The sequence below is a fragment of the Prionailurus viverrinus genome, chromosome B3 (assembly GCF_022837055.1).
Source record: "Prionailurus viverrinus isolate Anna chromosome B3, UM_Priviv_1.0, whole genome shotgun sequence".
NCBI lineage: Eukaryota > Metazoa > Chordata > Mammalia > Carnivora > Felidae > Prionailurus > Prionailurus viverrinus.
In genome coordinates, this window is record NC_062566.1 from 47,547,262 (window position 1) to 47,561,025 (window position 13,764).

Here is a 13,764-nt window from a genome sequence, read left to right on the forward strand (position 1 = left end):
CTGCCAGACACCTGTCAGGCACTTTAATTCACTTCCCCCATTAAAACTCAGAACACCCCCGTGGATTAGTTCACTGTCTTCCATTTTACTGAATGAGAAACAGAGATATAAAGAAGCTAGCTTCCTCCCTTCCCTTTCCTTACCCGAACTCCTATGGATCCTTCAAAACCAGGTACCTGTGACATCTCCTTCTGATGGCACACCTGTTAGCAGTCAGCCGTGTTACCCTCGGCTCCCCGACACCTCTGTGACCACACTGCCTTGGTGATATGTGTGCAGGCCTGTCTTCCCCCTGCACACTGTGAGCTCCCTAAGAGCAGGGACTGTCTTATTCTTTTCTGTACCCATGCATCCGGCATAGTTCTTGGCACACAGTAGGGGTTCTGGAGACGTCATTTGAAAAGCTGTAACTCTTTAATAGATGTGAGATTTGCCAGATAGAAACAGGATGAGTGGGTGTGGGATGGAAAAATGCAATGAGAAAAAATAATTAATAGTTGGGATGTGGTCAGATTCCCATTAAGTAAGGAGGGCTCTATATGGGTGGGGTGAGCCATCTTTTTAATTAATTTTTTTTTTATTTTTGTGAGAGGGACATTAAATAGCTGTGGTCTTCCTAATGCACAAGTGAGGAAAACAGCAAGAATATCGATGTGAAGTGTCAAAGTAAAACACTAAATAATCTATGCTCACAACTCTGAGCTGGTACAGACATGTCAAAGGCCTGTAAGAATTTAGAAAATTCACTCTGTTTTTAAACATATTAAACAATATGTTTTAAAGAACACATCAGTAAAAAACTAATGTGCTGTTTGTGGCAATAAAGAATGCAGTGTCTCAGCAGAAGTAATAGCATAATAATTGCATATTCAGGTATACTTTTTTTTAAGATTTTATTTTTAGGTAATCTCTCCACCTAATGTAGGGCTCTAGCTTACATCAAGAGTGGCCCGCTCCACCGACTGAGCCAGCCAGGTGCCTCTCATGTAGTACTTTATAGTTAAACCAGTATTTTTTATAGTCTGAGTTTTCACAGAGACTTTTAACTTGTTCACACATTTGTTCTTTTATCACAAAGAAATGGGGCAACTACATGAAACCAAGACTTCTTGGAGAAGTGGCTGATTCGAAGGTCAGAGCAGGGAAAGAACCTGAGTCTGTAATAAGAAGTGCTCAGGGAAAAAAAAAAAAGAGGTTAGAGAAGGAGAGAGCCAAAGCATAAGAAACTTTTAAAAACTGAGAACAAACTGAGGGCTGATGGGGGTGGGAGGGAAGGGAGGGTGGGTGATGGGCATTGAGGAGGGCACCTGTTGGGATGAGCACTAGGTGTTGTATGGAAACCAATTTGACAATAAATTTCATATATTAAAAAAAAAGTGCTCAGGGAATGTTGGGGACGTGTTGGAAGGTCATGGGAGCTTGCCTGATGGGGCCCCCTCTGAGCAAATCAGGCATTGGATGAGCATCAAAATAAATAATTCTTACAGTAAGAATCCATGAGTCCATCTAATATACATGGGTGAATAAATACATTGGAGGGGAGGGAAAACTCCTTTTATTAGAAAGCCAACTAAAGAAAACAAAAAACAGACGGAATGATGGAATTAGGAAAACCTTGCAAACTATCGTAATAAACCATTCAGGCAAGAATCATTAACAGATGTTAAAACTAGAGTTTGAAGAGTGACTGGGTATTTATATAGTCTCAAAGTACATCCCCACAGGATGCTTCTTCATGATAAAAGGCAAAATGGTAACTGTCCAGTGAAGAAACTGGCAGACACCATCTTAACCAAATGGTCAGCGTGAACAGTGCTGGTGATGGTGAACTAATGGACAACAGGTGCCTCCTGACCAGGCACACCGGCAGGAGCTCCTCAGTCTCTGGTGTTCCTGCCAGACACATATTACCTGAATCTAATCTTGAGGAAGCAGGAGACAAGCCCAAACTGGGAAAGTAAGTCAGGAGACTAAAGAAACATGACATATGAGTACAGCACATGATCTTGGGTTTTCTTTTGCAGTAAAGTTATTATTGAGACAATGGAGAGTCTCTCAGTAAGGTCCATACATCAGATGTAGTATTGTTTCAGTGTTACTTTTCTGACTTTGATAATATACTGTGGTTATGTAAGAGAGTGCCTTGTTTTTAGGAGATACACAGTGCAGTGTTTAGAGAGAAGGAAGGGAGAGCCAGCCAGGGAGGGTGGGTTTCTGAGAAGGGCTCTGTTGTCACTGAACTACAGTCCAGTCTGGCCCTCCCTGCCCGGGTTTCCCACAAGGAGGTGGCATTTCCCCCTCAAGTTCTAGCAGCTCCTGGGAAGGAAGAGGGCCAGCCCCCTGGCCTCACATCACCCACGTCACTCTGCTATGCTAAGACACCACACCTTTCCTCGGGCCATCCCTTGCCTCAAATGCCCCCTTCCCTGCTTCTCACCTGCCTGGGGAAATGCCCTGCTGGGAGGTTTGGAGGAAGGAGAAGTGGAGAGGGGGTCAGGAGCCCCAGTTTTCCTTCTGGCACAGCCTCCAACCACAAGCGCAGTGGCACTGCACAAGGGGGAGAAGCCATGGGATCCCCCATCCTCAGTTGCCTCACCTCTGGATGCAGGGCCTGGACTAGATGGTACCTTTGTGGGAACTTGGCTCCTAGTGACACCCCACAGTGATAGCCTCTGAGATAAGCCCCTTGAAAGCTCTATTTGCTTCGAGAAAGAGGCCACGGTCTCAGCACCTGAGAGATTCCTTTTTGAAGCTCCTCCCTTGTGTTGGTTCCTTCTCTAGGTCATGTGTTCAGACTTCTAGAATATTGCTCTCTACTGACACCGCAAGTTTTCAGTAAACCCATGGCTGTACCGGTGGCTCCCTTATGCATTCTTGCCTGCAGCACATGAATGGAGCACCTACACATCCCAGGCCTGTGCTAGGCAAGAGGGGGAAGGGGGGTGGTCATTAGGAGTCACGGTGCCTGCTGGCACCTCATAGGACAGTTTTGTAAAGTCACTTTTCCTTGTGACTGGAAAGGTAGGTGAAAGAACCGGACATCCCAGAGTCACTCCCAGTTAGTTGTATGAACTTAGCCAAAGAACCCTTGTAAGCCTCAGTCTCCTCACCTGTTAAAGGAGGACAGTGATCTCATTCTGATGCTGCCCTGCCTACCTCGCAGAGCTGTCACCCTTCAGTGGGAGAATTGTGTATAGTAAAAGGTATATAGTCTGTAGATATGAGGCAGTCTTGTTGATCCCTCAGCACACAGAGATGGAAATGCTTTGAAAAATGTAGGGTATTAAACACAAAGACAGAACGACAGTGTTGTCTCTACCCTCCACTGAGCTCAAAAGAGAGCGTTGTGAAGGCATTATAGTAAAGAACAGGAGAATCAAGCTGTGGCCACAGAGAAAGACCAGTGTCATCCCTTTGCCAGCATATGGCTCAGAATCTGGTCCTGGGTAACAGAACTGATTGTTGCCTGTCCTTCTAGTACACCAGGTTGCAGAGCGGGTGGAGGCCCTGGGGCAGTTTGTCATGAAGACCAGAAGGACCCTCAAAGGCCATGGGAACAAAGTTCTCTGCATGGACTGGTGCAAAGATAAGAGAAGGATCGTGAGCTCATCCCAGGTACGTGGCACCTGCTATTTGATGGTGAGCATGCGTCTGACTTTATAGCAAAAGAAGAGAGCTTTCCTTTTCAAGAAACCCTTCCTGATCTCTAGGACTCTGTTTATTCTCCACAGGACATGAGTTAGCATAGTTAAGAATTCTCTTGCATACTGTAGAACGCCATTCATTTGGGTAGATTTGGAATTGGTAATAACTGAGACATGAACTGTATTTGACAAACCACTCAAAATTATTTCTTCCTGAGCATATTTCAGGGTCTCATTTGTAAATGAAACCCTTTTTTAGATAGAGGGGTTTTTTCCCCTCAAGTTGGGGACATAAGTGCTTATGGGTTCTTTCACTTTAAGAGTTCAGCAATTTCTATGCCCTAAAGAACAATTTTTTTTTAATGTTTCTTCATCTGAGAGAGAGAAAGAGAGAGAGAGAGAACGAGTCGGGGAGGGGCAGAGAGAGAGGGAGACACAGAATCTGAAGCAGGCTCTAGGCTCTGAGCTGTCAGCACAGAGCCCGATGCGGGGCTTGAACTCATGAACCATGAGATGATGACCTGAGCCGAAGTCGGACGCTTAACCAACCGAGCCACCCAGGCACCCCTAAAGAACAAATTTAAGATACATTTTTGGAAAGGATATTTTTTTCATTCATTCTATCTCATTGACATAGTTTATTTTATATCTTATGTATTAGTGTTATCTAGTGCTGTATAACAAGTTACCCCCAAATTTAGCAACTTAAAACAACAAATATTTATTATGGTTTCTGAGAGTCAGGAATCTGGAGCAGCTTATCTGGGTGGTTCTGGCTCAGGATCTCTGATGAGGTCACAGTCAAGATGCTTGTCAGGGCTGTGATCATGGCACAGCTCCACTGAGGCAGAAATTCCCTTCCAAAATGGCTCATTGGCTGGACGCCCTAGTTTCTCACCATATGGAACTTTCCATAGGGCTGCGTACAACACAGTAGCTGGTGTTCCCCAGAGTGCTAGAGGGAGATGGGGCAGAAGCCATGCTGTCTTTTATGAGCTGGCCTCAAAAGTGACTTTCCATCACTTCTGCTATATTCCACTGGTCACACGGACCAACCCTAATATAATGCGGGAGGGACCTATACAAAAGTATGACTATCAGGAGGCTGCTTATCACTGCCTGGTACTTTTTATGTCTATTTTGATGTAACACGCGTTGAATATAAAACTGTAAACTGAAGTCATTTATTTTTATGGCCAGTTTGGGCTTCTCCCTATCCCTGCCTTCAGCCCAGCTTTTCCAAAGGACAATTTGGGTTTTTTTTTAATTGCCCTTTTAAGTATAAAAACTATACATATTCTAGGGGTGCCTGGGTGGCTCAGTCGGTTAAGTGTCCAACTTCGGCTCAGGTCACAATCTTGCCTTCCGTGATTTCAAGCCCAGATTTGGGAGGCTGTGCTGATAGCTCAGAGCCTGGAATCTGCCTTGGATTCTGTGTCTTCCTCTCTGTCTCTCTGCCCCTCCCCGCTCACACTCTGTCTGTCTCTCTCAAAAATAAATAAAACATTAAAAACATATGCGTGTTCTAAATAATCCACACACTCTAACATCTGTGTCAGGTTGTATTTGATAAGAACAGGTCGTAATTAATCTATATTACCTACAGGTCTAGTATGTCACGTACTTGCTTTCTTTTACGTTCATAAAAATAGTTATCCCTTAAGTATTCTACCACATTTTAAAAAACGCTGAAAAAGAAAACAAAGAAAAGGTTTTACTTCCACCACCCAGTCCCAGCCATTATTACTATTTTAGAGCATTTCTTTCTCAACTTTTTTTCACAAAGTGGTTATCAAGATATACATGTTGCTACCTAGCCTTTTTGACTTTTTTTTTTACCCCTAGAAGTGTAATATATGTTGGATTCTCTGTCACTCAAATACTGTCCTTAGGGAGGAGGTACACTGCTGACGTGCTCCATCCATCCACCTCTGCTGCAGAGAAACTAGAAGCCGGGTGGGTGTGGGAGGAAGCTGGAAACAGCAGGAATGTTCTGGAGCAGACAGAGTGACTCAGAGCAGCCCTGTTCCCTTGAAGGCAGGAGATTAATCAGCCTGACTGCGTGGGTTCGGGTTTAGGGTGGAGGCTGTCTCTCTAGGTACGTGGGCCCCTGGTGTATAAATCCGTGCTTGTGGAGCAGCCCACATTTGGTTTTATGACTGATTTTAGCCTCTTGGGTTCCTTTTTCTCTCCAGAGCACATAGTAGGTGGGTGGTGGGGACAGGCAGGCAGGCAGTGAGGCTTCGGAGGAAGCCACCGAAGGGAACGCCAATTTGGACAATACACTGAGTCCGTCCAGACACTCCCCCCTACCCCCCGCCGGCCCCATGCAGCATGTGGAGCTACAGGTGTGGAGGACCCCAAGGCCTGGAGCCCCTTATCTCTTCTCTGCTCTGTTACCTAATCTACCCCATACGTTGTGCTCAGGGGTTTAGTCAGAGAAGTCAGACTAGAAGAACCAATGTGCTTAGGAGTTTTGAAAAGTCCCAAAATGCCTACTTTGACCTTGTTTCTGGGCACTTTGGCCACAGGCAGCAGGAATATGGAAATCTTCCAGTGGATCATACAAAGCATCAAAAAGGCTAGGTAACAACATGTATATCTTGATAACCACTTTGTAAAAAAGTCAAGAAAGAATGCTCCAAAATAGTAATGGCTGGGACTGAATGGTGGAAGTAAAACAATTTCTCTGTTCTCTTTTTCAGCATTTTTTAAAATGCGGTAGAAAACTTAAGGGATAACTTTTTTTTATGAAAGTAAAAGAAAGCAAGTACATGACATAATAGACCTGTAGGTAATATAGGAGATTAATTATGACCTGTTCTTATCAAATACAACCTGACATAGATGTTAGAGTGTGTGGATTATTTAGAACATGCATATGTTTTTAATGTTTTTATTTATTTTTGAGAGAGACACACAGAGTGTGAGTGGGGGATAGGCAGAGAGAGAGAAAGAGACACAGAATCCAAAGCAGTGTCACTTTGGATAATCAGACCTTACCTGTGCCCCTAAGCAGCATCTCTTCCCCCGCCCTCACCTCATTCGTCAGATTTGGCTCCAAATGGCTTGAATGATTACAAAAACCAAGCCTGCCGTGGATGCTGCAGACTTGCCATCCCGGAGGGTGTGTGGGGGACCCATGTGCTGAAGGAGTCAGCTCAGCCATCCTCTTCCGCTGTTGGGCAGAGCCTGGGGGCCCAGAGGACCCGCACACCAGATGCTAGGCCGGTGACTGCATTGTAGGGACCAGGGCTTATGTGTTCTATCCCCAGTGGGTTTGTATGACAAATAGATGACCTAGTGGTGACTCCCCACAGCCCCAGTGTGGGCTGCAGCAGTGGTGACAGTGAACTTGGCCCCAGCCCAGAACACACCCTGACAGGGAGTGCTCTCTTTGCAGAACAGCTGCCCACAGGGGATCCCCACCATGATGGACTTGTTCTCAGCATAGGTGCAACATGTTAGGGTGGCAACGTTACACTGATCTCAGGCCAGCGCAGCTCCGAGAAGTGGGCCAGGAATGAGGGTGGGGCTCTGACCCGTCCCTACAGGGAGCACAGCACACAGGAGCCAGGATGGCTAGTGGAGGTGGTGAGGAAGAAAGCAAGAGTCCATTCATTGCCTGTCAGGTACCTAGAGGTCGTTTCAGGTTTGTCTTACGCCTGTATCGCTTTCTGACAGGGTATGGTGCGTGATGGCCATGTACCAACAGTTTGTGCTTGGTTTCTAAATAGTATAACAGAAGTCTCCGAGCATTGCTTTTGTCTTTGTATCTGTACAAGGAGTATAACATTGAGAACTGAGCCTTCAATCAGGCTGGGCAGTTGAGCCCCATATTCGCTCCCCTTTTGTTCAAGGATAGATCTTGATTACCCAGATACTCACTCTGGCTTTCTCCTGCACACTGTCCCGCCAGACACAGCTTTTATGAACAATTCTCAGTACTTCCCTGTAAGGACTGGCTGACAACTCCTGAGCTATTTACTCTTTTCCTTCCAGGATGGGAAGGTGATCGTGTGGGATTCCTTCACTACTAACAAGGTAAGGTGTTGTCGCTGGCATGTTGAGCAGCACCTCAGAACCACAGCCCTGGGTCCTCATCCCCTCCAGACACCCCCAGTCACAGTCATCCTTCTTCTCGGGCGCCTTTCTGGGGATGGAAACCCCACAAAAGCCCATCTGTATTCGGACAGCTCAGCAGCCCACAGCAAAATCCATTCCTCTGGAGAGCTAATACCCCTCATTGAGGCTGGAGCATGGAGAGCCACCAGACGGGGTGCTAGCACTAAAACAGGAAAGGGCCTGGCTTGGAAAACTTGTCACATTCACACAGACATGTATTGTTTTTCTTCTGAGGGATGGTAGGAGGTTCCCAAATCCCCAGGTTTCTCTCCTCTCTGTGTCTTTGACCAGACTCCGTATCACTGTGGACATGAGCAGGCAGTGGGCAGGGAAGGTGTGGCTGCAGGGGGTTGAACTGACTATCCTCTGTCTGGCCTGGGCATGCTCGGCTCTGAATTTAGACTCTTAAGAGAAAGGCCAAAATCAATGTGTCGGTGTGCTTACAAGCCTGCAGCATGTTGCCATTTACAGTAATGACTATTGATTCTGTTATTTACTTATAAAGAAAGTCTTCTTTTTCACTATATAAAACACAGAGATCTAGATCTGCCTAAAACTGAACAACATCCGAATTCTGCACTATTGAATGTGTTTAGTAGCTGTTGTGGTAGGCAGTTGCTGTACAACCTGATCAAGGGGGGGCCCAGAACCATCTTTTGGAGCAGAGTCCCTAATGGTCAGGCCCCTGGGAAATAGTAAAAATGGCAACTTAAGAGTTTGCAAAGGGCTTTCCTGTCCAGCACCTCCCTCCATGGAAGCTTCTATTTCTCCCAGCATGCCTTAGCATCTTCAGGAGTGTGTGGGTTTTTGTTATTTCTGTTTAAGCCTTAGAATGTCATTGAGCACACACTGCCTGGTTTCTAAGGGGCATGGTGTTGCCTCTGTGGCCTCCCCGTCAGAGACCATAGTTATTACTTGTAAAGAAGGGGGCCTGGGGTGCCTTGTGCCTAAAGCGACCATTTGCACAGATTATTCTTGGCATTTAAAAGGCTGTAGAGGGGCGCCTGGGTGGCGCAGTCGGTTAGGCGTCCGACTTCAGCCAGGTCACGATCTCGCGGTCCGGGAGTTCGAGCCCCGCGTCAGGCTCTGGGCTGATGGCTCAGAGCCTGGAGCCTGTTTCCGATTCTGTGTCTCCCTCTCTCTCTGCCCCTCCCCCGTTCATGCTCTGTCTCTCTCTGTCCCAAAAATAAATAAACGTTGAAAAAAAAAAAAAAAAATTTAAAAGGCTGTAGATTCTGGGGCACCTGGCTGGCTCAGTTGGTTAAGCATCTGACTTCAGTTCAGGTCACAATCTCACAGTTCATGGGTTCAAGCCCCGCATCGGGCTCTGTGCTGACGGCTGGAGCCTGGAGCCTGCTTTGGATTCTGCATCTCCCTCTCTCTCTACCCTTCTCCTGCTTTGCTCTGTCTCTCTCTCTCTCTCTCTCTCTTTCTCAAAAATAAACATTAAAAAAATTTTTTTAAGGCTATAGATTTCAAGTGACATAATTTTCATGGGCAGTGTCAGGGCCCATGTTTCCCCCACAAAATCACACAGAATCAAACAGGAAAGAAGACCAGCACTCACATGTACTTTAGGAATCATCTAGTCCCATCCTCTCCCTTCACAGATGGGGAGAGACTGAGGGAGGACAAATGGCAGGGCTACATGAGGCTGCACGTCTTGCTGGTGTTAGAACCAGGACCAGGGCCTGTCATGGAAATAAGACCACAAATTTAGAAGATTTTGAATCGTGGCTTTCTTGTTTGCCTGTCTACATGCAGGAGAATGCAGGAGCCAGGAGCAGGAACTGCTACGTCTTGTTCTCATAGCTTCCATGTTACGGGTTCTGTGTTATCTGTGAGCACAACTCAGCATCACCCTGTGCACACCTGCCCCCACTCACACCTTCCCAGGAATGGTTTCAGGCCCCACAGGGCCCAGCGGCTGTCGTACACTCACAAGGAGACACATATGACATACATGTTGAATAATTTAAGAATAGATTTTGAAAATAGGGGGAATTTGAGTAAATAGGTTGAAGAATATAACTGCAGTGAAATTCAGACTGACCTTTCAAAGAAAATGAGCTCCAATATTCATTCACAAGAACGAGGGTAGTACACCATTAAGAAGTAAGTAAAACATTAAGAATATTGTTTTGCTGGTTGAGATTTTTAGCTTTCCGAATATACGACATACTGTTCAGCTGATTATGGGGGAGGCGAGTCTCTTCGTCAGTCTCCAGTTGATCGTCACCTCACATCACTGCTCTTTGAAGCTGTAATGGAATTGAGCAGGAACCTGTATCGTTTCATTTTGTGAAAACTAAAGGTTAATACATGTGTGTAGAAACACTGCTCGTTCCTTCTATGAACCTGGCGTACTGTATTTCAGGAGCACGCGGTCACTATGCCCTGCACGTGGGTGATGGCTTGTGCATATGCCCCATCAGGATGCGCCATTGCATGCGGGTGAGTAGGGGTGACAGCAGCTTTTCAGATGTCCTGTTAGCCATAAAACACCATTCGATGGGCAAAAACAAACACACAAAAACTTGTTTTTGTTATTTACTGGTTAAGTAATGTGTTAACTTCCTCCCTGAACTTTATCAAAAAAGAAACTATAAAAATCTCTTTCATAATTATTTTCACTACAGACTGACAGTCATTTAAGTTTCAAACCTGCCCGCCTCTACTCTCAAATGCTGTTGGTAGGGACTGGAAATCGGTGTAGACATTTTGGAAAACTTGTTGGTAATATGAAAGAAGCCTTGAAAAATTTATAACCTTTGGGGCACCTGGGTGGCTCAGTTGGTTGACCGTCCGACTTCAGCTTAGGTCATGATCTCACAGTTCACGAGTTGGAGCCCTGCATTGGGCTCTGTGCTGACAGCTCAGAGCCTGGAGCCTGCTTTGGACTCTATGTCTCCCTCTTTCTCTGCCCCTCCCCTGCTTGCACTCTGTCTCTCTCTCAAAAATAAATAAACATTAAAAAAAATTTTTTTAAACCAAAAAACAAAAATTTGTAACCTTTGATCCTAATGATGCCACATCTAAGAACTTTGTTCGAAAGGAATGATCCATAATATAGAAAAGCCACATGAGTGATAATATTTATTGTAGTGTTATTTAAAATAAAGCAAAAATAGGGTCAAGTAGGGAAGAACAGTATGTCCATCAAAGGAAATTGTTAAGTGAATTGCGGTACATGAATTGAAGGAAATATTTTATACAACCATCAAAAAGAAAACTTGTTAATTATAGTAAGTGAAAAGAGCATCCAGGAAGCCTGGGTGGCTTAGTTGGTTGAGCGTTCAACTTCAGCTCAGGTCATGATCTCATGGCTCATGAGTTTGAGCCCCACATTGGGCTCACTGCTGTCAGCACAGAGCCCGCTTCAGATCCTCTGTCCCCCTCTCTCTCTGCCTCTTCCTCACTGGTTTTCTCTCAAAATAAATAAATAAACTTAAAAAAAAAAAAAAGAGCATCCAGGTGGCTAGGAAGACTGTTTTATTCCCTATTCTCCTGGAGCTCAGTTTAACAGAGTTGGCACTGGGGACTGCAACCAACCCAATTCCCTTTCCCTGTCTTAAACGGTTCTGGAACCATTCAAAGTATTTCTACAGTAGGAGCCCAGCCATGTTAGGAAAGAGGCAATCACATGTCTGTGATGATCTATACCAGAAAATCCAGTAGCAGTTCTTTGTGGATGATAGGACTATGGGTTTTTTTAAATAGTTTTCTCTATTTTCAAGTTTTAAAAATAATTCTATGTTATTTTTATAATCAGGAGAAAATAGTTTTATTTCAAAAGTGAAAATCCTTGGCCTTGAAACAAAAAGTTTGGAGCGTTCTCCAGCCAGGGTCACACCAGTGCTCATCCCCAATGTCCCTCCCTTTGGGTGGCTGTTTGGGGGCATCTTTCCATTAACTCTCCATTTGCCAAGACCCTGTGTGCCTTTGGAACCCGTGGTCACACACACGTATTTCATATTTTCTAATTATTTAAATAATTCAAGAGTAAGTTGTATTTCCATCTTATAACTGAATGGTAATATTTATATAAAATTCATTTCCATTTACTTCTTGAAATGGTTTGAGGTAAGCACAATAAAAGACACATACATATGTGATTTATATATATGTGTGTGTGTGTGTGTGTGTATGTGTGTGTGTGTGTGTGTAGGTATTTATATATGTCATATATGTAAAACATTTATATGCTATATATATAAAACTTTATATATGTGTATGCACACACACACACACACACACACACTATCAGGTAAGTACAAAGGAGTTCAGCCAGCTGGACAGTTAGAAGGCACAGTCCCCACAAGACTTCTGTCCCTTCAGATACCAGCCACAAATTTGAGAGTCCCCACAACCATTCTCAGGTTTGAAAATTTTCTAGAACAATCACAGAACTCTGGGAAGTGCTATACTTAGGCTCACAGTGAAAGGATACAAATTAGAGCCAAAGAAAGAGGTGCATAGGGCAGAGTCCAGGAGGGGTCCAAACCTGGAACTTCCAGGTGTCCCCTCCCTGTGGAGTCACAGATGGCATCACCTCCTCCTGGCCACCATGTGTGATGATACGCAGAGTATTATCAACCAGGGAAACTCCTCTGAGCCTCTGGTGTCCAGAGTTTTTACTGGGGCTCAATCACATACTCCCTATGTGGCTGACCCTCAGTCTCCAGTGTGTCCTCGAGGTTTAGACTAATACCTTCAGTTTCTAGTTCCTCCAGAGGAGGTCAGAACTTACAGAGATTGGAAGTCACAGTGCATCTCCTAAAGCCCCCACCAGAAATCACACTGTTAAGACTATTGGCCAGAACTGCTCCCATCAGACAGACCATTCCTGGGACTCAGAGATGACCTCCCAGTAGCTGAAGGCAAAAGCCAACCTCTCATTAGGTAAGATCAGTTCTTTCTCATTAGGAATAATAAATATTCTGCATTTTAAAAAACGCTGGAGTAATATGTTTCTAACTGGGCATTGATGTTAGCAGATACATAGAGTTGGGTGAGTTACATGATTTCTGAGTATTTGACACTGAGCTACTAGCTGTCTGGTTCTACTTTATAAAAAGAATATGTTGGGTAGATCCTTCTGCAATATGCAATGGATATAATAACATAGTGAACAAGGTCTTTCACAGTAGTTTAGAAAATGATTCTCTTGGATATGTCTTATTTGAACCCTCACTAAATGGAACCCAGTGGGAACATGTCCATGAGGATGAGGGGCAGGCAGGGAAGAGAACAGTTTTACAAGGCCCAGGTGGACACATTTGTGGTGACAGCCTGGCAGAGAGAAAAAGCTCAGAGAGGAGGGATGGCTGGTGCCTTAATCTCAGTCACATCTGTTTCCCAGCCCTGGCATATGGTAGCTGGTCAGCACCTGCACTGGCTGCCTCACACCTTGTTATGAAACAGAAGTGGAGGTAGTTCAAGGTGTAACTATTGGTGAAATATTAATATGTAAAATATGGGGTCCACTGGATGAGGAGAGAGCATTAAAAATGAAACTGAGAGACTGAATCCCCATCATAGACAAAAGCACCATCTCCCTTGCTCAGACCTTCCTTAGAACTGCCAAGAGCCACCGCGATTAACTTGCCTTTCTAGTGATGATCTAATGAGATGTTTCTCGACTGTGGCTTTGTGACACCCCTGTAACTCCGTGATCACACAGACCCACATCTCTGCCACATTCTCAATTTTTTTTAGGGAATAATAGGGATATTTTTATCTCCATCTGCCTGACTTGTGGGTCTATTTCTTAGTTGCTTCCAAACTTAAAAGCTAAACTCTAACAGTATTGACACAATCCTCTTCTCAAAAAAAAAATGTGTTAATTGATTTTATTTATATGTAAGTTTTTTTTTTTTATTTAAAAGCCAGATCCCCAAGAAGACTTCACTCAGGAATTGTACACTTGATATGAACAACTGTTCACAAGGCACTGGACTGAGTGTCCTGAGGAATTTAAAGATGAATAGGGTAG

At 44.6% G+C, this 13,764-nt stretch overlaps 1 protein-coding gene across 2 annotated transcripts in view; it reads left to right on the forward strand.

Moving 5' to 3' along the window:
- GNB5 (G protein subunit beta 5) overlaps positions 1–13,764 on the forward strand; it is a 53,880-nt gene that overhangs the window by 8,463 nt on the left and 31,653 nt on the right. For both annotated transcript variants that reach the window (XM_047864261.1, XM_047864260.1), the window contains exons 2-4: positions 3,479–3,615; positions 7,647–7,688; positions 10,147–10,223. In XM_047864261.1, the coding sequence (XP_047720217.1) occupies positions 3,479–3,615; positions 7,647–7,688; positions 10,147–10,223 (256 nt within the window). The remainder of the gene's footprint in view (positions 1–3,478; positions 3,616–7,646; positions 7,689–10,146; positions 10,224–13,764) is intronic.